At 54.0% G+C, this 26,859-nt stretch overlaps 1 protein-coding gene across 1 annotated transcript; it reads right to left on the bottom strand.

Moving 5' to 3' along the window:
• Positions 1-852: 852 nt before the first annotated feature.
• IGFBP2 (insulin like growth factor binding protein 2) lies at positions 853-24,626 on the bottom strand. Its single transcript, XM_036254296.1, has 4 exons — positions 24,161-24,626; positions 3,396-3,598; positions 2,510-2,650; positions 853-1,302 (listed from the first exon to the last, which is right to left on the bottom strand). The coding sequence occupies exons 1-4, from the start codon at positions 24,531-24,533 to the stop codon at positions 1,168-1,170; spliced, it is 852 nt and encodes a 283-aa protein (XP_036110189.1). The 5' UTR covers positions 24,534-24,626; the 3' UTR covers positions 853-1,167.
• Between the last annotated feature and the right edge of the window lie 2,233 nt (positions 24,627-26,859).

Here is a 26,859-nt window from a genome sequence, read left to right as displayed (position 1 = left end):
TGGGCAGAGACCCGTCTGCTTTGGGGAACCTGGTTTTCTTCTGCTCTCAAAAGAGCTCCTCCCACCAGGTAAAGGCAGTGCCTCTGCCTCCTGTGTCAGGACGGATTCAGGCTCCTGACCCAGAAGAGGGGGTAGGTAACAAACGGTGGGGCTCTCCACCACATATTGGGGAGGAAAGAGGGGTGGACAGTGGGCCTTCCTTCCCCGGTGGCCCACTGCAAAGTCCGGAGCCCCCGCATCTCACCAGGGGTTGAGGCCCAACAGAACAAAGCGAGTAGAGCTGTGCATGGAATTCTGCGTCCGAAATGGGGCCACACCTGTGCCTCGGGCTTCCAGTCCCTTCCACCTTTGCTGTTCTGGGTGCAGTGCCTTTGCCCCCCGAGAGCTGTGCCTGATCCTGAGGCAGCACCTCTGTGAGCATGCTGGCTGATGGCAGTGCACCCCCTTTTCTTGGGGGCTGAATGGACATCTTCCCATGCAACAGGAAGCTCTCCGTATCTCAGGGGCCAGAGGCCCCCCCAGTTCCAGTGTTTCACCCTTTGGAGTATCATCTAAATGGGGTGAGGGGAAGACAGACACCTGCTCCACCCTTCCTCCCCCAGTGCCCACCCCAGGGGGTAGGGACCAGCGCCTCAGCTGGGGGTTCAGGCGGGAGACACGGGGTCCTGGGGCTGCAAGGGAGGGTCCACCTGGATGGCAGACCTCGAGTTCCCACAGGCCAAGGTCACAGGAGGGAGATCTGCCTTTCTCCCGTCCCGTCTCTCCTTTCTGTCTCAGGATGGAAAACCCAGGCTGTGCCTTTCCTGCTTCCCCAAAGACTCAGGCAAAAGATACACACTTTATTTTTCCTTTCTTTATTCTTAAGCAAAAGAGACACAGGGGTTCAAAAATAAAAATTTGTTTTCCCCCTCCCAAACCTGGACCCCACCTCTGCCTCTGCAAGCACCCCTTCCTCCCAGCGGGGGCTCCAGCAGGGGCCGTGCAGCCCCTCTTACTGGGAGGGGAGAGGCAGCCGGTGTGCCGAGCTCAGTGCTGGTCTCTTTCCAAATATAAATACATGTGTCAGAACTCCTGGGGGGTCCTCCCCACCCACCACCCAAGCACTTTCCTCTCTCTGCTTGTGTTTGGAGAGGCGGTGGGGGGAGCCAGGCACCTGCTGGCTGTGGTTTACTGCATCCGCTCGTTGTAGTAGCGATGACACTCCGGGTCCCCACGGACTGTAGGGGATCCCTGAAGCAGCTTCCCGGTGTTGGGGTTCACACACCAACACTCCCCACGCTGCCCATTCACAGCCATCTTGCACTGAAGAGAGAGAAGAGGAGGCCATGGAGGACACCCCTGCAGCCACCCACTTTCATGCCGTCACTCAAGCCTGTGCCCCATCTCCTGGCTCTGCGCATCCACGCTCCACCTCACCCTGACTGCCCACGAGAATCACCAGGGGAACCTGGAAAATCCCAGTGCCCAGCAAACACCCAGGCTCACAAAATCTGAAACTCTGGAGGTGCGGCCCTGGCATCTGCGTATTTTTTAACATTTTTTTTCTTTATTGCTTTTTAGAGAGAGAGGAAAGGAAAGGGAAAGAGAGAGACATCAATGAGAGAGAACATCGACTGGCCGCCTCCTGCATGCCCCCCACTGGGGATCAGGCCCACAACCTGGCCAGGTGCCCTGACTGGCAATCGAACCAGCGACCTCTTGGTGCATGGTCCATGCTTAACCACTGCGCCACACCGGCCGGGCGCATCTGCGTTTTGTAAGGCTGCCCAGCAGGTCATGGTGTGCAGCCAGGGCTCCGAACTGCTGCTTGGAAACAGGATGTCCCGTGGAGCCCACACGCCTCACCCTTTCCTCCCGCCCACGCTCTCTCTCCGCCTCATGTGTCGGCTTGTCCTCCCGACACAGGCGGACAAGGGACCGCGATGCCACCTGTGCGCAGGGATGAGGAGAAGGCTCTTGGAAGGAGGGGAAGGGCAGGGAGCGGGTTTCCGGAGGTTTACTTACACTTCCCTAATGTTCTCTAATGCACTGACAATGCTGTTCTGTTACTGTTTTTAGAAATATTTTAAAGGATGTTTCTCCACCCCTGATTCTCCATCCCTGAGATCCTTAAAACCAGAGAGGCTACTTGGTCAATGGTTTAAACCAGTCACCCTGGAAGTGTGGTGCATGGACTATCAGCATGCCTGGGAGCTTGTTAAAAATGAAGACGCCGTCCCTACCCAGCCTTCTGACTGGCAGCTGTAGGGCCAGGCCTGGCAATGACCTCCAAGTCATCAAGAAAGGTCGAGAAGCGCTGGGGTCAGCCCACATCTCTCTCCAAGAGGCTCCCTCCCGACCTGGACACCAGGCCCTGCTGGCAGGAAGCTGGGGAAGCGGAACCGTCTCTGCCAAGCTTGAGGCCAGGGAGGAAGCCTGGCTCTCTGGTGTTCGAGTCTCAGACCTCAGAGGGTACAGGTGCATGGGGCAGGAACAAGGCACACCAGAGCCCAGGTAGACCCGCTCTCACCTGTTTGAGATTGTACAGCCCGTTCTTGTCACAGTTGGGGATGTGCAAGGAATAGAGGTGCTCCAGAGGGCCCCGCTCATCTGGGAGGCGCATGGTGGAGATCCGCTCCAGAACCTGATCCAGCTCCTGCTGGCAGGGGGTCTGTGGGTACAAATGGGCACAGAGGGCGCTTAGAGAACGGCCCTGGGAGCAGCCCCAGAAAGACGCTCAGGCCAAGAAGGGACTTCCCCAGGCCACACAGGGAGCTGGGGGGCGGAGGGGCGTCTGACCCCCAGCCCTGTGAGCTGCTGTGTCCCGTGCCCCGCCCACCCTTGAAAGGAAGTCGCATGGCTGTGAGTTCTCACTCCTCTCCACCTGTGGCCATGACTTCCCGGGTCAAGATGGAATCTACTTGCAAATACTGAAATCAAGTGGTTATCTCTGGATAGCTCTACCCCAAACCAATGGCCCAAGCTCCATTCCTTCCCATAAACCAACGGGGCCAAGACCCAAGGCAGCAGAGCTGGGCCGGGCAGAGGGGGAGGGAAGCCAAGCAAGGGCTGCATATCGAACACGAGTGAGCACGTTCGACTGGGTCCATCTCCTTCCCTAGATCCAGGTTCTGTGCCTGCGTTCCAAAGCCAAGCAGAAATGTGGTGGCTTTGGAAGGACGGGATTTCAAGAAGCCGTGTGCCCAGTCCATTACCCAGCCAAAGACGCTGAGGCCCTCAGAAGAGATGCCGATCAGCTGTCTGGCCTCAAGGTCACTGAGCACGTTAAGGGCAGAACCGGAAAGTGTTTTGCCTGCGCAACACAGAACGTGGATCCTATTGGGGTGCCTCCCGCCACTGTGAGACTCCCTCTGCATGTCCTTCCACCCCTCCAACTGGACCCAGCCCTCTCTGACCCTGGCAGATGGGGGCCGAAGCTTCTTGGAGTCGTCCGGGCCAGGCTGGTGCTTGCCCCCTTTGCCCATCTGGCGGTGCTGGTCGGTGGCCTTCTCCCGTAACACGGCCATCTCCTTCATGCCCGAGGTGAAGGCCTTCCGGCTGGCGCCGCCTCCGCCTCCCACGATGGTCCCGTCTTCCACCTCTACGTGGTCATTGCCATCTGCGGAGAGAAGCAAAGAAGTTCCAGAGAGATGGGCCCTCCAGGGGCTGTCTGGACCCCTGGTAATGAGGAGGCTGAAGATAACTATCATCTAAGTAATTGTGCTGAACTGTTTGCATGGATTATCAGTTTCAGCTTCCTGGCACGTCCTAGGTGGGCCCTATCAGCACCCTCCCTCAAATGCCTGAATGCCTGTCTGTTCCGCCTGATCCTCGGGGGAGGAGCAGCGCAGAGAAGCTCAGGTGACCTGTCTCCAAGGCCCTCACCTGGAAGGGGATTAAGTCCCTTCTGGGGTCCATCATTCTCCCCTAGAAAGACCTCCCAGAGTTACCTTCACTAAACCCCAGTTCAAGGATTTATCATTCATGGTTTGAAAGGGCACAGATTGGGTGAAATTTTAAAACATGAAGGTGGAGTCCAGCACCCCCAGCTGTGGTTTTTCACTGGCCTGCCTGCTCCTCAAGTTCCCCTAAGTCCGCTACAGCAGGACCCCGTGCCCCGATGTGTCCCCATTACACCGAGAGCCCCAAGAACAGGAACGATAACCAGCTCAACTCGGACGTTTTATCTTATCTTGTCCAGACTTTTGCCTAAGAACACTTGTTAAGTCTCTTTCAGTTTTCTTAAACTGCCAACCGGTCAACAACAGAGAAGCTCCTGTTGTGTGCACAGAGTAGGTGCAGGGGCGCTGAGAGCAGCCCCCCACTCCCACGGGTCTCGCACTGGCCCGGGCACGTCCAGCCTGGTGTGGGCCAGACCATCAGAACTCCGTGGGCGACTGGGAACAGGGACAGTCCCCTAAGCCCCAGGAGGGCAGGGACTCAAACAGCCCCTGTGGACACAGCAGAGCAAACAGGCCCCGGACCACGATGCCTGGAGCGGCTCCCCTGCAGGTCCCGACATGACCTGGGGGTGCAGAGGGAGTGTGTCTAAACATCCTGCACATTTTCTCCTCCCTTTGAATGCGCCTTCAGAAACTCACAGCCCCGAACACAACCGAATGGCTCTAAAATACTTCTACACACACGTTTCAGGCTGGGCCGTGTACTTGGCGGTCCCTCCAGTCTCGGCACAGTGTGGTGGGCTCTCCTGGGCAGTGCTGGTTGGTGGGAAGAGCTGGCCCTCTCCTGCAAAGGCGGGGCGCGATAGCCCCCGGGTCTGAGAGCTGTGCATTCACTCACTCACCAGCTAAGGGGCGGGGCACTTGCTTTCGATGAGCAAGCCGCAATGAGTCCCGGTGACAAAGCACAGTCCTAGCAAAATGAAGCGTCCAGTAGAGTTTGCTCCCATCTCTTTCCTCCCCGTGGGGCCCGACGCCTGACCCACTCCCACTGGCTGCGGCCGCGTCCCTTCAGCGGCCAGCACATCGTCTCCAGACTAGAAGGACTGGGGCAGGGGTGCACTTGGGGGAGTCCCAGCTCTGCCACTCCCCATACCAACAGTATTTCTCCTGCACATGCCCTGTCTGTGCCTCTGTCTCTTCACCATAAATCGATAGACAAGAATAGTTCTTACTTCACAGAACACCTGAGCATATGTTACAGGAAAAGCAGTTCGGATGTGGTCTGGAACACAGAAATGCTGTGTCACGTTGGTGGTAGTGTCACCTTGAGGAGGAGGAGGATGAAGATGACGAATGCCTCATCTCTCTGCTGCCGAGACAACCTGGAACCCGCCAGAGAAGCAGGAGGCAGAGGGAGGTGAGCCTCTGTCACCGTGTCCGTGCATGGTCAAGCATGGGAACCTCACTCACAAGATTCGGGGGACCCAGCACACGAAGAAGCTGACAGTTCCCAGCCTCCGTGCCCCAGTGAGCCAGGTTTCTGGCTGTCTGGTTTCCAAGGTCACCGCAGAATAAAATCAACACAATTAAACGGAGACAGAAGGAAGGCATGTGGACAGAGTCAAGATGTATCAAATGGCAGGAAGGGAAGAGAACACACGCACTTACTGAAACCAAACGAGAACTTGGGAGACGTGCAGTGCGTGGCCGAGAGCGCTACCCCTTCGAGGACCCCTGAGGACGCGCCCTGGGTAGCCCCAAACAAGAGTTGCGTTGACAATGAGGATGACTTTGGGATGTCCAAAAAGGGGAAAGGTTAACAGGCCAATCGCTCAACATTAAAAAAATAATTCTTAAACTTTAGAAAAACAGAAATAGAAATATTGAAATAAGTAGGTCCTCAGAGACCTGAAAAATGTTCTCTCTGGAATAGCTGTTTCCCCAGGGACTCTGGGGAGTCTGGGTTTTGCTATAGACAAGCCAAGCACAGAGCAAGCCCTATCCCAGAAGGCCAGCACCTCAGATCTGAAGCGACTGCCACCAAACTGGGTGGGAGGCTCTGCTCCATCCCGTTCGATAAGAGCTATCAACCCGGCCCAACTTTCTCCTCCCATACTGCGCTCCCCTGTTGGTTCGTTGGGGTTAAAACAGGAGAAATAAGAGGCCCCAAGAGTTGTCCCGTTTCCTGGGCTGGGCTGCCGGTCAGCACGCAGACACAGGGTAGCCCCGCCTGGCTGCGCACATGTTCTGTCTCACCAGGTCCCCACAGGGGTGCCCTCTGGGACTGGTCAGGCAGGTGGGGTAAACCATGAAGAAGACCCCCCCCCCCATTCAGATAACAGAGTGGAGGGCAGGAGGCTGCAGGACAGGCTTGGGAGAGTCTGAGAAAAACCTGGAAAATACATACAATGGTCTGATTCAGTAACTCCATCCCCTTCACATTAACCTTTGAAACCTAAGGCAGATGCAGGCACAAGTAAGGGGGGGGATCCCCATTTCCACCACCTCAGTCCTCCTGCCTTTCCCACCTCTGCAGGCTTCTCTGCACCACACCTAGTGCCACAGTCTCGGGCTCCTCGTCCCCTTCCCCGCAGGCACTGGCCCAGGGATCAGGAGGACAGCAGGCACCTAGAAAAGTCCTTTTCCCCTGCTCCAAGGGAACCCCCAGGATCATATGGGATCCCCTGGTTGCCCAAACCCTTGTACCTGAGGTCACCCTTCACATAACTCCACCCTTGCCTCACCACGACCGCTGGCTTCCTGCCGATAGAGGCAGAGAGAATCTCTGGGGACCTAATGCCACTCCCAGAGCTCGAAACCCTGTGTCCTGCTCCATGGGAACCAGACAGGCGAGGGCCCGGGGATCTGCTGGGGCACCATTCCGGAACCATCTGTTCTGCTGCCAGAAGCCTGTGCCTCTCAGAAGCTCACCTGGCTCCTCTCTTTTGGGGGAGGCTCGCGTGTCTGCCCCCAGGCTTAGTTCAGACAGCAGTCTCCACTGTGGCTGTAATTACACGTTCTCCACTCACCGGAACCCAATGCCCGGAATGTCCTCTGAATCAGGGTCCCCCAACCTCAGCACTAATGTCACTGGGAGCAGATGACTCTTCCCAGGGGTATCTTGTATACTGTAGGGGGCTGAGCGGCACCCTATAGACACTGGATGCCAGTAGCACCCCCAGTAGCCATGACTGTCAAAAATGTCCTCCTATATTGCCAAGTGGCCCTGGGAGGCAATTTCGCCCAGTTGAAAACCACTGTTCAGGAGTTACACTTTAGCCAGGCCTAAACATGTTCTGGCTGAAGACCCCAGGCCCACAGAAAGCAGGTCTGAGTTCCATTCCACGCCCCACCCTCAGCTAAGACCCCACCGTTTCCTCCCAGGCACATCCCGGGCCCACTGGTCCGCCTCCTTGGCATGGGAGGCCCTTCCCTGGCATCCCGGAGGACTCCGCCTGCTGCCCCTCTTCTCTGAGCTCTCCCGAGCGCTCGTGCCACCGATGGAGCCGGAGACCCATCCCTCGGCCAAGTCCTAGAGCTCAGCGCGAGAACGGGCCCGGCCCTCCGTGAGCCCTGGACGCAGGTCTGGTGGGAAGAGAGGCCTGCAGAGGAGAGTGTGCCCAGGCCCGCAGGCTCCAGCCAGGCCTCGCTCGTCCATCAGGCAGGCACGGAGCCGGGGGTCTAGCAAACGTTTCGCTTTCTTTTAACATCAGGAGGAAAAATAAGCTTTTAGGTCCAAGAAAATGTCTTAATATACAACACTGATACCTTCCTAGTTAGAAGACTCAATTCTAAAACATGATTTTAGGGTATTTTTTAGGGAGGAAAGGGCCCACAGAGGCAAAAATGTCCAAGGCCCACCAAAGTCACTAACGAAGCTCTGATCCAGGTAACAGAAGTCGGGGGTCACTTGGGCAGGCTTCTCCCAGGAGGACCTGGCTTCCTGTCCCGAGATGCCCCCCGCCTCTCTGGGGCGAAGGTCAGTTTGCGCACCCACACAGAGGCCACCTGGATTCAAAGACAGGTTTTGTTCCATTGCTTTATTGATCTCATCGCCGCCAACGAACGTGCCGATGAGATGAGGGCGTCCGCGGGCTGCTCTGCTGACGCAAATGCTGACGCTCCGCGCTTGAGCGAAGCCCCAAAGGGGAAGGGGAAGGGGAAGGGGAAGCGGAAGGGGAAGGGGAAGAGGAAGGACAGGCAGCGAGCAGGAAGAACTGTGGGCTGGGAAGAACTTTGGCTCTTCGGCTGTGACTCCCCCCAGCCAGAGGCCCAAGGATTCAGACTCCCAAGTCTAATCGCCGGACGGGATCCCAGCTTTAGCTGTGCAGCCCTAGATAAGTTGCTTACGCTCTCTGTGCCTCTGTTGCTCGTCTAACATGTGGACAAACAGCAGCCACCTCCAGCGGGGAGCCGGGAGGATTCTGAGGCCCTGCGGGCACTTACAGTGTGCTGGTGGCTAGCTCTTAGCTGCTTCCAGTCCCCACCCCGAGGGAGAGTCCCCACGCTGCCTCCCACACTGTCACACAAGGCCATTACCACACACGACCAGACACCCTCATCGGTGACAGAGCCGTCCTCAGGAAAACATTCCAGATGCAAAACTCCAGCTAGAGATGGACTCTGCCCTCAGAACAAAAATACCAAGTTGCATTTTTTTCCTGCCTCAGAGTTCGGTTCAGAATAATATTTATTAAGCAATCACTTATGTATACAGCTCCGTGGGCCACAGTGCAAAGGTTACTCCAAGAAAACAATTCTTAGCAAGCCAAACTACATAGCTGGAAAAGGCTTTGGGCTTGGAGGTGACAGAGGGGGACCAAGGCCTGTGAAGAGATGTCCCCGAGGATTAGTACCCATTAGCTGTTCCCTACATGGAGACCCAGGAAATGGGTCGATGTTGAAGCAGGGAGTTTCCCGGTCATATACAGAAGGAGAAGATTTCCCAGAGAGAAGTGGGGGAGACATCAGAGGCAGCAGAGTGAGAGAGATGGACAAGTTGTCCCATTCTACAGAAGCACCCCCAGAAGGACGGCCATCGGGGCCACAGGAGCACGCACGACCTCTCTGCCATCATCGGAGGTGCCCCACGACTGGCATGGCGTGCCCACATGGTGCTCTGACCCAGCCTCACCGAGCTGGCCGAGGAGGGCAGCTGGGAGCTGACCTCTTAGGAGTAAGCACTTTGTCTTCTCCGCCCTCACACTCTGGCTTCATGGCTTCATTTCGGTGCACACTGCAGCGCTGACAACCTCACTCAGCGAATGAAAACCCACGTCCAGCACCCATGGAACCTCATTTTCTCCTAGTGACACTCTGACCTCAGCGCTCCATTAGATGTTTGGTGACTCCTGATCTATAGGAGACCTTAGGATCTAAAAGCAACCCCCACTCCTTCCTGCTCCGGGTGTGAGGCATCGTGAGATAAGGAGACCTTTTCCAGAACCATCACACCCTCACAACAGGTTAAGGCATCTCCTCTCTTCTTTTCTTTCTTCTGGAAAAACCCTAGTCATTTCCCAGCCTTCTCCTTAGTCAGTCTCATGGTTATTTGAAAATCTAAGAGTTGGGGACACCACAGAAACGATCTAATGCAACTATGAATCTACCATTCTCTCCAATGGCTTCACCTCCTTCCGCAGGTAACCCTCCACCAGCGGATTCCAGAGAACAGGCCGTGCTGGTCGCCTTCTTGGTTCTATCCCTTGTTGATTTCTCTGCAAAAGCACTTAACCTTAACATATGTTGGGCAAAGGAATAAACACCATCATCTTCTTCCTCCATCCTGGACAACTTCTCTATGCATGTCCATGGCGGTGAACAATTCATTAACAAACCCACCTGGGCGATTAGGAGCTCGGAATCCCAGTCCTGGCTCTGCCGCTAATGACCCAACTGTAATTTTGGCCAACCCCTTTAACTTTTCTGAGCTCTAATTGTTCAAGTCTGAAAAATGGAAATAATAATCCTACATACAGTGAAGGCTGCTACTTACAGAGGATACAGTACATTCCCAGTGTGGGAAAAACAAGCTTCAGAAGAAACAGGCTATTTCTCGAATGGGTAAAGGAACGGTGTGTCTGAGAGGGAAAGGTGGGTGATGCCTGCTCTGTAAAACGGCCGAAGGCCAAGGGAAGAGTTATGAGAGAGTTCTGCAATATTGCCCACTTGCTTATTTCTCCTAAACCTAGATTTTGTTGATTATAGGAATTCTCTATGTTGCTGACCATCGAAGCTCTCTACCATTTCATGGAAGTCCTTGGGCAAGTATGGATTTTCCTAAACTAATTCTGTTCACAGACGTTAGGGGAAGAAAGGCGATGGGGGAGGGAGGCGGGAGGAAGGGACACTAGCGGTGTCTCCGTCACCGCCACGCATGCGCAGGTGAGGCGGAGCGCAGAGGCAAACTCACTGACACTCAGGGGAAACAGCTTTTGTTGGAGAGAATGTGAAGCCAATCCCTTAGGATGGCAGACTGTGGTCACCTAATGCTCTCTAGCATGTGGCCACTATGTTCAATATCACAGCCCACGAAGAGGCTGGTGGAGAATTCAGGCCATGCTAGGAAGTGGGAACAGAAGCAGAAGTTAGAAATAGGATGGGGAGGGGAGCCTATCTGTTTTCAGCTAAAGTTTAACTTGAGGTCCTTAGTGTCTCTGGGTGAGTGACATGTGTCCTCCTGCAGCGCTGTTTCAGAAGGTCAGAGGCAGCAGGTGGCAGTGCAGAACAGCGCGGCATGGAGGTCCGCGGGGCAGAGGCTGGCACCCAGGACACACTCCTGCTCAGGTCACTGTGTTCTCCTGGTCGGCCCATCTACCCCTGCTGAGAGCCAGCTTCCTTCCAAACTCCCTTTCCCTTCTTTCCCACTCGGAGCCCTCTTTCCCACTCAGAGCCCCCGTTCCCTGCAAGGGAGCCAGCTAAACAAACCTGCCATCTCTCAGAAGCCACCATGTTCTGGGAGAAATCCCTGGGGAACAGACCACTGGCTCCTCAGCATGGTTTTCCAACAAAAGGAGGTGGTTCCTTCCCTCTGAATTCCCCTGTGGGAAGAAATGGCTATAAGCAGCCTCCTCAGATGTTCTAGATGCACAAGACAGGAACTGGCCTTTCTCGTCTGGGCATCCCCTCCCTGCATCACAGCTATGACAAGCCTGTCACCCAGCTGAGTGTCGAAGAGCTCAGTAAACTCTGAGTGGAATGGCCAGTAGACAGAGGCCCCTCCCTCACACAAGGAGCAGAGAGCTGACTACCTACCAGGCCACCCTGAACCCTTTTTGGTTTCGTTTGGAACACCAGCTCTTGGACTCAAAGCCTCGGCCAACCAGTTCCAGTGCGGTAGGAAGAACAGCGCTGGTCTGGAGGCCCGAGGCTCGGATCCTGACCTCACCTCCACGCCTTGACTCCCAGGAACGCCAGCAAGGTGTTTAACATGCGCAGGCTTCCGTGGGCTCATCTGCAAGTTCAGGGAGTTCGACCAGGTAACTGGTTCCCAAACATCGCTGTTTATCAGAAATCAACCGAAGAGCTATCTAAAAATAGCATCCTGGACTCCAGCCCCAGAATTTCAAAGACAGCAGCCTGGACAAAGGTCAAAGAATCTGTATTTTTAACAGCCCCTTTCAAGCTCTGCCATTTCCACGGCCCCATTTTTGTGATTCTCCTGCCTCGGTTTCCTGCCAAACTTCTCCGTGATGGGATAAAGATGCCCCTTCCTTTCCAGAGATATGGCTTCACATACACACTTTGCAAAGATGCGGTCAAGCAGGCTCTTCCCACTCAACCATGGGTTCATGAGCGGACACGCACACGTGCCCAGATGCACGGGGGGAGCCTTTCTTGGCATCCTGGAGCTTTCTGGAGCATGGCCTCATGTCACTGCTCCTGAGCGAGCAGAAACGGCTCTGCCTCTCCCCAGCCTCCCTGCCTGGGCACTCCCCAAGGGCTGCTCTGTCAACACCAGGGTCATTCCTGGAATCACAGAGGCCCGGGGAGGGTCAGGGCTAAGGCAGACAGTTTGAGAAAACAAAAACAAGCTCAAATTCAGTCAAGGTCCTCCAGGACTCTGCAAGCCAGGCTGTCCTTGAAGAGCCAGAGAAATGACATCAAAATGGCAAACGGCACTATCAGCTTACTCCTTTCCATGGTTCCCGACGTTTCTCCTCTGGTTCAACTAAAGCCACCCGAGAGCCTGGCGAGGTGACCTGCCTGCTGAAGGCCCACGTGAGAAGAGAGTGCACTTTGATGCAAACCTGGACCAGGGGCTGTGGGAACGGGGAGAGTGTGCCTGGCCCAGCAAGTCTGCTTCTCTGAGACATGTGCACAGAGGCATGTTCATTATAACATTATTTGTACTTATAAAAAAAAACTATTAGCAATGAGACCCAAAAGTCTTTCAATAGGTGGATGGATAAATAAATCAGGGGAATAATAAGATGGAATAGTATACAGCAGTTAAAAAGAATAACTCTGGGCCCAGACCGGAGTGGCTCAGTTGGTTGAAGCATTGTCCTGTACCCCGAAAGGTTGCAGGTTCGATTCCCAGTGAGGGCGCTACAAGAAGGCAACCCATCGATCTCTCTCTCTCTCTCTCAAATCAATAAGCATGTCTTCAGGTGAAGATTTAAAAAAGAAGAACTGACCTATGATCACTCATGTGATGTATTCAACATGAACAGATCTAAGATAGACAGGGAAGAAAAGTTGGCCATTTGCCATTTATTTTCAGAGAACAATTCTAACAGTGATATCCATTCGCAGATCTGCTTAGACAAGAAAGAGAAAAGTTAAACACACATGCTGGTGGTTGCCTCTGGGAAGAAGGGACAGGACACAGGAAGCTGTGGGGAGGGCTGTCGGGGAAGCTTAAAAAAGACTTGAAGCAAATATGACAACAAAATATTGACCATTCCCAGTTCTGGGTGGCAAACTGGTGTTATTATGTTATTCTTAGTACTTTTCTGCATTTTTTATAATTTTCTTTTTAAAAAGTCACCTTTCTCACACCATCTACTCCTCGCTTTCCTTGTAGCAGTAAACCTCAGGGGCCGTTAGGACCCCAGAGGCTGGAAGAAGACCGAACAGTGGCGTGGCCAACGGGACACTAGGCTGAGGCAGGGTCCCCTGCCTGCCAGCCAGAGACTGAACACAGGCTCCAGGTCAGGTCCATGCAGCTTGAAGAACTGGGGAGGGGTCAGAGGAAAGAGCAAAGACAATTTAATAGAGTCACAAGGTCAAGGAGGGCCAGATGAAGGAATCAAGATGTCCAGGCTTAAGAATGGAAAGCAGAGGGACAAGCTCTTCCTGGTGCAGAACGAAAGGGCTCTGGGGGCACCCACAGGTGCAGCGTGATGGAGGTGCCCCAGGCCAGTCATCCCCATGGGAAGGAGACACCTGTTCTGGTCCCTTGAGGACAAGAGAGGAAACAGTCTTAAACTGAAGCAGGAGGGACCCAGGTTAGAAGCCAGCCAAGAGTGTCACGGGAAAGAACTCAAACAAGTGATAAACTGCACAGACTTCCTCTGGTAGAGTTCAGAGGGAAGCTTTTGAGGAAGAAGGAAGATGGACAGTGTGAATTCCAAGTGTCCAGAGGCCACTTGACTGAGCTGGGCGGGCCTCCCTGGGCAAAGCACTCGTCCTCTGACGCAGCCCATTCACAGCTCTCTAGCCCGAAGGCGCCGGCAAAGAGCTGTGGTTCTGTGCTTTTCCTTCCTCCGCTGAAGGACAGGAGCTTCTTGAAGACACAAACTTGGACTTAACTTCCAGAGATCACTTAAAAATATTTTTAAAGTAGACATAATGAAAAGAGTACAGAAAGGGAGACATTCTGTGTGCTTAATTTCCTTTTCAGGAAGGAGGAGATTGTGCCTCCTTCCAAGACGGAAGAAGCAGACACCTGTTAAACGTGCTTCTCTCACTCCTGTGACTTTAGTCACCAGGCAGGACTCATTGTTTCACATCAGGACCTTCCCAAGAGCCTCAGTTGACTTGCATTCGTTTTATGTACAGCTCCACTGATTTGGTTTCCTCTTAGACAGTATTCAACTTTTTTTTTTTGCTTCCCTCCAGGATCAGAAAGCATGTGTTGCAGGTGGTAATACAGCTGCTTTTCTCTGTAGGTCGCCTCAGAGTTTGCACACAGCATTGTGCTCCATCAGTGTGTCAACATTAGGCCAGCTCACCAGCCCCAGAACATCTCCCCACCCTCTGGCCTAGAGTATCACCAGGCCCCACTTCTCGGTCCCCCTTTCCTGGCCCCTCCCGCACCATCCAGGCCCCAGGGCAGCACAGTGATTACGAGTACAGACCGGAGGGGAACAAACGGAAGCAGGGGATGGGGAGGAAGGACACTTCCCTCTCCCAGGGCCCAAACAACTGTCCCTACACTGCCTTTCGTGATGTGACCCAGCGGACGAGCTCTGAGAGGAATAAAGGCTGGGTCCAGCCCACCTCTCTGCTGCCACCCTCCCCTTTGCAACGGCTTCTTCTCCGTCCAAATAAGACTCTTCTCGGGTACCCCAGGCCCGACCAAGGAACCCAGAGGATGCAAAACGAGGTGAAAAACCTGCAGAGATGCCTCGGATTGCCGGCCACACTCTCAAGCCAGCACAAGAAGCGCCCTGAATATAAATCAGTATCTTTAAATAGGTCACTATGCTTTTCTTTTTCTTCAACTAAAAGTTCACTCGTTGTGTCTGGTAGAAGGCTGCATCCCGTGGGCTGTCTCCCTGTGTTGCGCTCTCCCGGTGGCGAGGCAGCAAACCGAGCCAGAGGCAGCCAGCAGAGCCCAGTGAGAAAGCTCACCTCTGGGTGTCCATGGGCCAGGCTCAGCTGTCAGCCCCGGGCAGAACCGCAGTGAGCGGCAGAGGTGTCAGAGGCCACAAGTGCCCACTGGAAAATCCTCCACCACTGACTTCGCTCCAGACTTCCCCAAGCAAAGGGCAGCTGTCCAGGTAAGCCACACCTGTAGGAGCAGCCAACCTCCTAACAGGATTCTTAAGTATCTCTTCTTACTAAACTTGGCCAATCAGAAAACACCCCAGAACAGGCCTTTGCCATTCTCCTTCTGCTGTGTGTTGAGCCCAGAGGGAGGAGGAAGGAGAGGGTAGAACCTGCATGACCACATCTGATTATCTGAGCCGCTAACACTGAGTTTCTGTGTGAAGGGTTTGTGTACATAACTTTATTTTATCATCAATCATGTGAGGCTGATAATTTCTTATCCCCTCTGGCACTTGACAAAAAAGCTGTACGTTTTGAGGCCAGTTGTACAGTCACGTAGGCAATGGCAGAGCCAGAAACCAAACCCAAGTTGATTAGCGTCATAGCTCTTAACCAACCAGAATGGCATCTGGTCACTTGGCATCACCTAAAGAAAGACTCTCAACCGGACCTCTTAACTCCAGCATTTCATGCTCTGTTCCCCATCACCTCAACCCCTCCCCTGTGTCTTCCCAGTGAAAAAAGCCATCAATCCAGGGCCAGCTGGCCCCACCCATCCTCAAAAGCCTTTAGGATCCAGTAAATCCATCCCACCCCCACCCAGCTTTATCCTGCCTGACACACCCCCTTCCACTGTTGCACTGTTGCCATAGAAACTACCCAGCCTTATCAGGCAGTGGCTGGGGCAGGCACAAGGGAATTGGCATTTGCATTTTATCTTGGCGGCAGGCACTTAGAAAGCAAGGTCACCATCCAGAGGCAACTTGGCACCTCCACCCAGAAGTCCAGACAATAGACCTAGAAGAAATGTCCTGGGGAGTTGCATAAAGGAACATTTTTTCGAAGTTATGCCTTAATCACTACCTCCCAGGGAAAAGGAGCAGCAGTATATAATTCACTGCTTCTTTGCATGTGTGCCTCTGATGGCAGGGAGCCCTGGAATGAGAGGCTAGGGACCTGGTCTCCATTCTGATCTGTCCGTGATAGCCTGTGCTTGCCTTGGCTTTGAACCTGAATGCAGCCAGTTTTCTTTCTCTGTCAAACGGGGAGAATCCTGAGGCTAAAACAGAGGTGGGGAAAAAACAAACCTGCAGGCACTCTGGTAGAAGTGGACAACGTCTAGGAAAAAGAAAACAATTTTAACTGTCCTTGCTTTGAGGTTGGCCCTTTGCTCACTGCATCTCCACGATCCAGCTCGGATCCCGCCAGCTGGAAGGTCCCCATCTCCTCACTCCTATCAGGATGGACACGCTGAGCGTACTCTTCTGGCCCGGCCTCCACCCCCACCTCCGAAAATCACCGAGGCTTTCCTGGGCTCGGTGCCCTCCCCTCCTCGGCTCCCTGGCTCCCAGAGCGGTTCCTTGAATGAACACAGGCTGACACACCTACACCCGCCCACTAATTAGAAACCTCCCCGGCTCTCCTCCAGCCAACTTAACCAGAGCCTGTGGGCCAATTCTCCTGGCCCAGAGCGGGAGGCCTGCCAGCCCCTCCCCCTCCCCATCTTCGTTCCTGCTCTCCTCCCAACAGCCAGGAAGGGATGCGGGGCTGACCGCCAGAGGAGGCCTGACCGACTGCCAAGTGTCCCCCTCCTCGCCTACAAAAAAAGGGAAGGGAACCAATTCCTGACTACAGTCCACTCTGTATTTCTTTCCGGGGAAGCAGCTTTCTAAGCAAGGTCTCCCTCTGTGTCCTGACTGGCACCCAGGAGCTAAGCCAGCCCAGATCTTCCCTGGCTTTGTTAAGGAACAGGACTGGGTCGATGGTTAGGTGCCAAGTAGGGGGAGAGGCACGGGGGGATGGTCCAGTTTTCAGTAGAAAAAATATCCTGCAGTCCGTGTACTCTGCTTATTGTGGAGGGGAGGGGGGCAGTCACTCTGGAACCTGAAGCGAAGAAGCTTCCCTGGACCAAGTACCCACCTGTGAAGTGGGCTTTCCCGTCCCACCACACACACCAGGAAGGCGCAGCGTCCGAGGGGACCAGCCTGCCCAGACTCCCAGCGGCAAACACTGTGCTTTGTCCCTACTGCCCTAGGTCTCACCACAGCACATGCTGACCCGTGAAGGCTCAAGCACCCATCTTCTCTGCTTCTGAGACCTCGCCTTCATCGGATGCTGAGAACAGTCACCAGTGCGCCCAGACAGGCTGCCACCCACGGGCTCTGCAGGACCACGGATGCCATCAGACATTAGGAAAAACTCCGGCATCCCCAGAGCATCCTGCGCTCAGCGTCCTCGCTGAGACCCTTCAGCCCCCTGCAAAATGCAATGTTGTTCCCCCTAAGAGTGAGGTAAACTCTGGAGGCTCCTCGAAAGGGAACGTCACTTTTTTGGATGAAACACCCCTTTCTTTGCCAGGACCACGTTCAACTTTCTGGCGTCTCGGCTCAGACAGGGTGGATCTGAAAGCCCATTTTCCTGAAGCAGGAAACAGGCGCCATGGGGTCTTCACCGGTTCTGACAACTCAAAAGTGTGTCCCCCTCGCACACACCCGACGTCCTGAGTGTGTTAGGGCTGCCTGAGCATGTCCCCATTGTTCCGGAGCCTGGGTGCTCACAGGTGTCCGCGGAGGGCCACCCATGGAGAGAGAGCTTCCCCCTCGGATGTGGCCCCGTGATCCTCCCGCCCCTGAACACAGGCAGCTGGAGACCTGCGTCCTAGAGGTGGCTGCCCAGGAGAAGGCAGGACTCAGCCCTGTGTCACCTGTTTCTGAGCAACAAGGCCAGCACAAGTATCCAGTATCCCAACTCTGGGGCCACCTCTGTCCCCCACAGTCCCTCCACCCCATCCAGGCACTTCTGAGTGAAGCTCCCCTACCGAGAATGGTCAGTCCCAGACGCTAGAACATGGGCCCCCAAGAGCACTGCCTTACTCATCCACAAACAGCGCAGGCCTGTGGACTTCAGACCATGGTTTCTGGTCCACCAGGTTCGCACTGCGTGTAAAATACGGCTTCCTTGCCCCTTCCGCAAAGGGCCTCACCGCCGCCCATGAAAGTCGGTCAGGGGTATAGATATCTCCACTTGATAGGTGAAGAGAAGGACATCAAGTGACTCATTCCCAAAAAAGGAGGAAAAAACAAGAGCTTAAGCTTTCTATGTATTATCTCTCTTTACACACACACACACACACACACACACACACGCACAAGCACACATGTACAGTCGTATTGTGTGCACGACTCTATGGAGCTAGTTCTATCAATCCCTGATTTACAAGTAAAGGAAGCAAGGCCTGGGGAAAATATGTATTCGACGAGGCTCCTGCATCCCGTGGGAAGACCTCAGAGGTGAGCGGCCTGCCTGTTACAGCGGTTTGGCCTTCATTTTAAAGGCCGGCTAACTAAGCATCAGAAAAAAGACAATGAGAACCTACTACGTACCAGATACTTTCCACTGTCACAGTCGCCCTCACATGCATCCCACTTAAGAGATACAGTATGGCCCGGCTGGTGTGGCTCAGTGGTTGAACATCAACCCAATGCCCCAAGAAGTCGCCGGTTCAATTCCCGGTCAGGGCACATGCCCAGGTAGTGGGCCAAATCCCCAGTGGGGGGCATGCAGGAGGCGGCCCATCGATGTTCTCTCTCATCAATGTTCCTATCTCTCTCTCCCTCTCCTTTCCTCTCTCTCAAATCAATAAAGAAAAAAAAATTTTTAAAGAGATATGATATAGTCAATAATATAGTAATAACTATGTAGGGGCCTGGTGGGTACTGGAAAAATGGAGGGAAATACATTGTACATTATGTGATTGTCTAGCCACTATGCTGTATGCCTGAAACCAATACAAAATAATATTGCATATAAACTGTCACTGAGAAGAAAAAAAAATGGGGTAAGCAAGTGCAATAAATATACCTAAGTGTAAATGTTTCCAATAAAAATTTTTAAATGGGAAGAAAAAAATAAGACACAAAATCATCGCTACTGCGCCACCAGGGAAGGCCCTCGCCCATCACCACCGGGATTCTCAAAGACAGGTCTGCATTGGAACCCAGGTCGACGGACAGCAAAGGCCAGGCTGCTTCTACCATCATCTCTCAGTCCCTCATGCCTCCAGTTCTCCACTCCAGAAGCCCACCCTGGGACCCTTTCGTCTCTCCTGACTGCTGCACACTAGCCACTTCCACTTCTAAAGTCCCCAAGCTCCAGGACTTGGGCCTGTCCAAGGAGGGAAGGGAACGCAGATAACGGAACCTGAACCCGGCAGGGATGGACCAAGACCCATGCATCACCTGCACATGGCCTGTGTCCAGGAACAAACCTGGCTGAGAGGGACAAAGGCTTTTTTTTTGCCAACAGTTCCACTCCCTTCCTTAGCCAGAGGAGAGGTACCCAGCCAGGTTAGTCTCATCCTATTACTTACCTGCGCAGGTGCCCCCGACAAAGCCCAAGTCCACACTTACAGAATGGAGGCCAAAAGCCTCCTCGCAGAGATGTCGTGGACAGGAGTTTACAAAGCAGGCGAAGAAGCTGGTTCATAACAGGATAAGAACAGACGGGAGGATGACCCATCTCCGGCAGCTGCCTGCCACCTCAGCAAAACTCTGGCCAGAGATAGCAAGGAGAAGCAGAGCGACCCAGAACATCTGCCAACCATTCATCAGCTCCCCTCGTGAGTGAAAGTAAAACCTCACTCCTCTGTGCCTTGGTTTCAGCAGAAGCAGCACCAGTACTAACCCTCTTAGGGGCAATGGCTACTCCCCACCCACAAAGCCTGGCCACTGCACTGCCACCCACCTCATTTAAAGATCAGATTTGTTTCAAACATGCCAGTCCTCGATCACCTACGTGGTCTCCCTCTAACTGGATCCCGTGGAAGGCTGGGGCCAATATGTTTTCCATGCAATTTTCTCGCGTGTGGCCAGGTGTCCTCAGCCAGTTCACGGCTGGGAGAGGCATAGGGGGGAGAAGCGTCTCAAGGGTGTCGTGGAGACAGGATGGAGAAAGCAAGGGAGAAAAAAGGAAGCTGGGAACACAGAGAGGAGAGACTGGAACTAAATGTAGTCCCTGCATATAGAGTCTCTTTAAAAAATAATGACAACTTTTTGTCCAGTGTTGTAGAATGTGGAGAGAGCCAGCAACAAAACCCAGTGTGGACATAATCTGTTTATTTTCTGTTCCTTCCTTTTAGCAGCCCCTGGCCTGTCCTGCCACCACAACCCCCCACCCCAGGTGGAGAATGAAGCTCCTATTCTGCATTTCATTAGAGCCAAGAATGTCCAGAACTTCCTCATATCAAGACTTCACAGTTGTGTGTCCCATTTTCTATGGCAGAGAACAGCTAATCTGAGAACCAACTGGAATCTAACCTGACAATTGGGCTAGAGAGCAATGATCCTCAAAGCAAACCCTCAAATATCTGACAATGGGTGACTGAACATGCTCCTGCTTGCAAGCAACCCATGGACTTTTATTTTTTTCCTTTATTAATTTTAGAGAGAGGAGGGAAGAGGGCAAAAGAGATAGAAACATCGATGAGAGAGAACACTGATCGGCCACCTCCTGCATGTCCCCCACTAAGGATCAGGCTCACAACCTGGGCATGTGCCCTGACCAGGAATCGAACCCGAGACCTCTTGGTGCATGAGTCAGCACTCAACCCCTGAGCCACACTGCTGGGGCCCCATGGGCAATTTTATAGGACTAATTCCTTGCTGCTGCCCTCCCCCCATCCAAAGGACTGATTTGCCTGAAATTTTTATTTTAAAGCTCAGTACTAAGGTAAATTCACAGTGAGAACCATATAAACTTCCCTTTTCCCTTTGCCTGCCAGCAAACTCAATAGTCTCATTTGGCCAAGAACCACTGCGTAGATAGATCCTCATGACCATACCAGATGGGTTCTTCTTTCCCCCAAGACTCTATCATCTATTCTAACTTAGAATCCTTGGCGCTGTTTCTGTCTTTGTAAGGTATTTTTGACATTGGTATAGAGGATTTGCTTTTTTCTCAAAGCTTCCTCCAGCATGATGGCAGCTCCAGGCCACTCACTGCAGGCTGAGGACCTATCTAACCACACCCTCCAGACCTGCCCCGCCTCCAAGGCCAGAGTGCACAGAGCCCCCCACTCCTGCCCACCCCACCTTGATCCCAATAGCCACGGAACGTGGAGTCTCCAAGAAAGGGGATCCAGGAGCAGCCGCCCTCAGCTCCCCCATCTTTTTCCAATGGGACGGTGACTCAGGGGGAGCAGCTTAGCAGAGTTAGTTCTTCGTGTTCTGTCCAGAAGGGGGGAAGGAGGACGGAAGACAGCGGTGTTAGCAATCAGTGACAGTGGGTCCCACTCATTCCCCAAGTCTATTTTATGACTTTGAACTCAGTATGCAAATTTATGCAAGACGAGATGCAAAGCAGCGCTTCGAGCCAGGAGTCCCATTGCTTTTCTCCCCTCTTTCAAACCGCACTGAACCACTGTAAATCAGTGCTTGCCTCTGCCCCCTTTCCTCCCCCAGCAACTGCAGAAGCAACGCCTGTGCGCCGCCGCCGGCCTGCCCGGCTGCCCGTCCTGGGACTCTGAATGACTGCGCAGTCCCATAGTACCTTTATATGTGCAGCCCGCCAGACGGCCACTTGAGCGGCTCCGCCCCTCGGCCTAGTCCCTGGCACTGTGCACCGCAGAGAAAGAGGCAGGGAGCGGCTGAAGGAGGCCCTTAATACCGAAAGGACCCCAGCTGGCCCAAACCCTCTTCTCCGACTTTTCTAGACACTTCTGCCCCCTCCACCACCAACCACAGCCCCACACCTAAGGCCCAACCCTCACACAGATCTCGGGGTCCTTCTTCCATCTTTCTCCCAGAGCCACCCACTCTAACATCCCAGTCTGACTTCTGGGTTTCTTGGAACCAGCAAGTCCCAGCTCATCACCCCCAGAGCCTGCAGGCTCAGCACTGGCTGAAGTGCCCACCCCCAGCCCTGCATCCCTTCCATCCCCAGGAAGCCAGCTACCCAGCCCCTGAGCCCTGGGAACAAAGACAAAAGAGCTAACAGTGAAGCCGGAACTGCTGGGGTTTGCTGCCTCGAAATGAGAGGGTATGTTTAAAATTCTCAAAAGCAACCTGCTCAAAGAGGAATGCGGGCTGGGACGGGGGAGGGGGAGGCAGAGCCGGGAGAAGAGTAGGAGGCAGCAGCATTCAGTGCTAACGTTTCTTCTGGGCCACGCTCAGTCCCTGTCCCCACCCAGTCTGGACTCTACCTCTCTCCATGCAGCGCCCCCTCCCTGCCCCAGCCCAAGACCCTCTTGGGCACAGAAGCCTCAAAACTTGCCCCTCTCTCCTCCTGACACCCCTGCAAGCCCAGGCTTCTCTCCAAAGTGCCCCCTGCACCCCCAGCCCTACTCAGGCCTCAGGCCTCAGGCACCCAGCTCTTGGTCACTTCTTTCCAAGATGTCCACTATGCTTCCCCATCTACTTTGTACCCCCACTCTCTTCCTCCCAACCTTGGGTCCCCTCTTGCCAGTCTAGAGCACAAGAGAAAACGCGGAAGGCTGAGGATGCAACTGGGCTAGCTGGAGGAGGAGTCCCACAACCAGGAAGAAAATTCTTCCCACGAACTCACCCATTGTCCCCAGGCTCCCCTGACAACCCCCCCCCTTCTGACTCCAGCAGGGCGTGAATGGAGACTCTGCCAGTTCCTTTCTGAAGACCCTAACCTGCTGTGGTGTGGGCAGTAGGAGAGCCGGTTTTCAGGTTGAGAGTGAGAGCTATGAGGACTGGGGGGAGAAAAGGCAAAACGTTTAGGAAGACATGTATCACGCACTTTATCAAAAACAGTAAAAATCCAAAAGATCCCATAAACGTGGAGGCCTTTTGAAAAGTCCACCCTGCTGAGGAAGATGTTTAGTTTGTCAGAGTTCAGCTCAGAAACCGCAGTATCTCCCTGGTGGACCACGGGGTGCCAGGCGGTGATGGGGGAGGAACATAGGACCAGGGGACAGGCAGCCCGCAGTGAGAGGGCCTTTGCCAAGTCTTTTTCCTTTTAGTATTACCTTCTAAGAGAAGCAGGCTGGAAGGGGAGCAGGCCGGGGAGGGAAGCAAGCCGGAGGCAGAGTAAAGGGACTGAGGTGTTCTGTTCCGTCCGCACAGAGGAAGCCCTGACTTGCTCTACACTCAGAGTCAAAATGTGCCAGGAAAATAGAAAAAGATTTCAACTCTGACCCCTAATCCCGTTCTCAAGGAGAACAGGGAGAAACAATAGCAGGCTAGAGGAAAGGTGGGGGGCGACTGGGGGGCCAAGCTACAATGATCACAGAAGCTGAGAAGCAAGAATGTTTCATTTTTTCTTTTCTCTTTCTTTCTTTTTTCCAAGTTTGAGGAACTTGGTCAAACTCGCTTGCTTTTCAAACAGCAGCAGGCAGTGGACACATTTCACCACTGTCTCCAAGAGGAAAGAAAATAATTATAGCTTCCTCCAGACCGCTGTGGCAGGAGGCTTTTGTAATTTTCAAAACATACAAAAAACAAGTGTCCCTCAAAAAACTTTGGGGGTTGGGGGATGAGAGCCCCTTACAAAGAATCTCAGGGCCCCTATTCTATCAGATAGGAAGAGTGCCCTCCAGTTAGAATGGAGGGTGGCCCTCAGGTACACCTCGCTCAGTAGGAGTCCGCGCCCAGGCATCCCCAGCTTCGGCGCTGAGGCCCAGATGCTAAACTGGGTAGCGGCTGTCCCTGCCCGGGGACTGCACCCGGCGACCCGGCTGAAGTTACACCTCCCAAATGCTCCGCTTTTATTTTTCCATCCAACATAGTAGCAAGAGCCTTTTTCCTTCTGCATGTTAAAAACAGCAGCGTCCGTTTTTATTTTACCCCTAAGCAACCCAGCGTGCCAAGTACCACCAGCAAGCCCTTTCTTCCCACCTCACAACCCCAGCAACAGGAAGAGTCCCTCAACGCGCCGCTGCCTTCTCCTTGCGCCCCCCTTTCACTAGAGGTCCCCAGTGTCACCGGCACCCGCCACCTCTGCCCCCCAGCAGCGCCTTCCACTAGGACGTTCCCAGGACCCTTTGGTCCCACTCCCGCAGATCTGATCAACCCCCTCCATCCAGTAAACCCCCCTCCAAAATAGAAGTCAGGGTACGTTCTACCCGGGGAAACCATGATCACAGGCGTGCCTTTCCTCTCCCCACGTATCCCCACAGACAAGTAGCCAGTCCCCTTGCGGGCTTGACTTTCGGGTCCCCCTCCCCACAGTTCCTTGAAGCTGGCCAAGGACTCCACTCTACCTTCGTTAACACGGTCTCTGAGGTGCTGCCACACACTTTTTCACTAGAGAACAGCCACCAGCCAGGCCCCACGCTGCCCTCCAAGTTTCTCGCAACTGGCTGTCCCAGCCCGAGTTACCTGCACCCTGCTCGGGGCCGTCGGAGTCACGGCGCTTCTCGCAAGTGCCGGCGCCCTGGACCAGCGCCTGCAGGGGCAGCTCGGAGCCCGGGTGCGGATAGCAGCGCAGCCCCTGGGCGCAGCGTGGGGTGTAGACGCCGCACGTCTCGCCCTCCAGACGGGCGCACACGGAGCAGCACCCGCAGCCCGGCTCCCGGACCAGCTCCACGCAGGGCCGCCCGGTGCCGGGCGCCGGGGTCCGGCAGGAGGCCAGGCGCTCCGGCGAGCAGGGCGGGCAGCGGAACAGCACCTCGGCGCGCGCGCCGGCGCCCAGCAGCAGCAGCAGCGGCGGCAGGAGCAGCGGCAGCGCGGGGCCGCCCAGTCTCGGCAACATGCTGGCGATGGCGAGCGCGACCGCGGCGAGGGAGCGGGCAGGTGGCACGGCCAGAGAGCACAGGAGTCGCCTCCTGGGCCGCTTCTCCCGGGCTGCCGCAGCCGGGTCCTAAAGGGCCCTGCTTCTCCCCGCCCCCTGCCTTCTCCCCTCCCTCTTCTGGAGACCACCCCCTTTCCCCGACACTCCCGCGCCCGGGCCTGTGCGTGCGCGCACGCCCACTTGCCCACCCCCACTTCTTTCCCTGCTCGGTGAGTCCCTACGTCCCTAAGCCCCGGCCTCTGTCCCACCACACCCTTCTATCCGGCTCCCTGACTCTCAGACAGTAAGAATCACTTGGGGGCTTGAAGAGAATTGGAGCGGGAATGAAGAGTGGGTGCTTATGTCTCCCCTTTTCGGTTCGGTTCGAGCAGAGCTGGTTTGCACTTCCAGTGAGGTCAGTGCTCGGCTAACTGCTGGAGGAATGCAAAGGACAAAAGGCATGGTCTTGACCTTCAAACAGATTTCACTCCTAACCCCAAGGACTCCCTCCAGCCTGGGTTTTCACCGATCTACTGACCTGTGCTTAAGACAATGATTCTGGTGCTGAGTGAGTCTGGAGGAGGGTCGCTTCCCCTAGACCGACCTAGCCCTTAACAGCCCCCACCCCCAGCCCCCTTAGTGACCATGGCAGTTTCCCAACTCTGGGAGCGTCTGGTAACGTGTAGGTACCAGAAATGCAATTTCTAGACACTGAGAAACCTGCTCTCTTCCTCTCCGCCTACTCTGCACCACCCTCCAAAAAAAGGTAATCACTTAGCCACCTGGGTCCCCACCCACAGATCTGGAAGCATTTGCTGCAGAAGAGATCCCAGAACACCCTGCTTCAGGGGTCTTGGGAAGGTCAGATCAGCAGTGACAGAACACCCTGGAGTAAGGTCATTTACAGCCTCTCCTTAACGCAGGTGCATGAGGATGGCCTCCCTTCGTTGTTCTGTTTGATTTACTGAGACATCCGTCCAAGTTGCCTCCAACCCCCCAGCATCCCAGGCTGGACCTGCCATCTCCCTGGGCTGTGACCTTAAAAGACGCTTGTCTGAGACTCTCATGGTAACAGACGGACCATTAAGATGCCTCCAGCCAGGTTTAATTTCTCAGTACAACCATGCCCGGTAAGGACGTTTCTGTCAACAAGGGACTGCGTGTACAAAAGTGGTTCCAGCCCTGGCCAGCTTGGCTCAGTGGTTAGAGCGTCAGCCTTCGGACTAGGGAGTCCCAGCTTCGGTTCCGCTAAGAGCCTGTACCTCGGTTGCAGTTCTTCCCCAACCTGGCTGTGGTTGTGTGGGTGGCAACCAGTCAATGTTTCTCTCTCTCTCTTCCTCCCGTTCTATCTGAAGATAAATGCAAAAATGTTCTCTGGTGAGGATTAAAAAAAAAAAAAAAGTGGTTCTATAAGATTATAATGGAGCTGAAACATTCCTACCACCTAGTGACATCATGGCCATTGTGATGTCGTTGTCCAACATGTTACTTGTGTTTATGGTGATTCTGGTATAAACCTGTGCTGCCAGTTATACCAAAGTATAGTTTGTACAATTCTGTGCAGTACATAATACTGGAGAATGATGGCAAACAACTGTTCCTGGGTTATGTATTTACTATACTGTCCTTTTAATCATTACTTTAGAGTGTTCTGGGAGACAACATGTGGTGGTGTGCTGGCACCACCGAGTACCCTGATTGCATCAGTTCTTCTGTACTTGATTATATCTCATGTTGTTTAAACAGTGACACACTGTACAGGTTTGTAGCCTAGGAGCAATAGTGCATCCTGTGATGTTCCCACAGTGAAGACATCACCTAAGGACACATTCCTCAGGACATACCCCCGTCGCTAAGCAGTGAATTACGGTACTTCTGTGCCACACTTCCTCCCACGGGAGCCCTCCACCCCAGCTCTTTCTAACATTAAGACTCAAAGCCGTTTGATTCAACTCAATAGCTACTTACCAAGTGGCCACCTGGCCTTGAAGATGAGCTAGAGGCTCAGTAAGGCAAATTCCTGATCTTAAGCAACTAACAATGTTATGGGGGAGAGTTTGTTAAGATGAACAATAACTGGTCACCAGAGGCTTTGAAGAGGAGAAATATTTAGAAGGAGATGTGATGGAGATTTCATGGGTAAATCAGACCCGAAATTGAAGCTTGGAAGTCGACCAGGAGAAATGTAGGGATAGCAAGGACACCCCGAGCAGGGAGACCAGCCAACACCAGGACATGAAAATGAGAAAGTGAGGTTGGAGAAGAGAAGCAGAATGCTTGGAAGCACAGTCCAGGGGACTTGTGTGGG

The sequence above is a fragment of the Molossus molossus genome, unplaced genomic scaffold, assembly GCF_014108415.1.
Source record: "Molossus molossus isolate mMolMol1 unplaced genomic scaffold, mMolMol1.p scaffold_m16_p_11, whole genome shotgun sequence".
NCBI lineage: Eukaryota > Metazoa > Chordata > Mammalia > Chiroptera > Molossidae > Molossus > Molossus molossus.
This window is presented reverse-complemented; position numbering and strand designations above follow the sequence as displayed.

Bases quoted from the DNA above. Each gene is read 5' to 3' on its own strand.
- IGFBP2 (XM_036254296.1), bottom strand. From the start codon at position 24,533: ATGTTGCCGAGACTGGGCGGCCCCGCGCTGCCGCTGCTCCTGCCGCCG. The intron at 2,651-3,395 runs GTCAGAGAGGGC...TTGTACCCACAG, and splicing joins TTCGGCCCCCATCTGCCAGG to ACCCCCTGCCAGCAGGAGCT. The intron at 1,303-2,509 runs GTGAGAGCGGGT...CTCTCTCTTCAG, and splicing joins GGCTGTACAATCTCAAACAG to TGCAAGATGGCTGTGAATGG.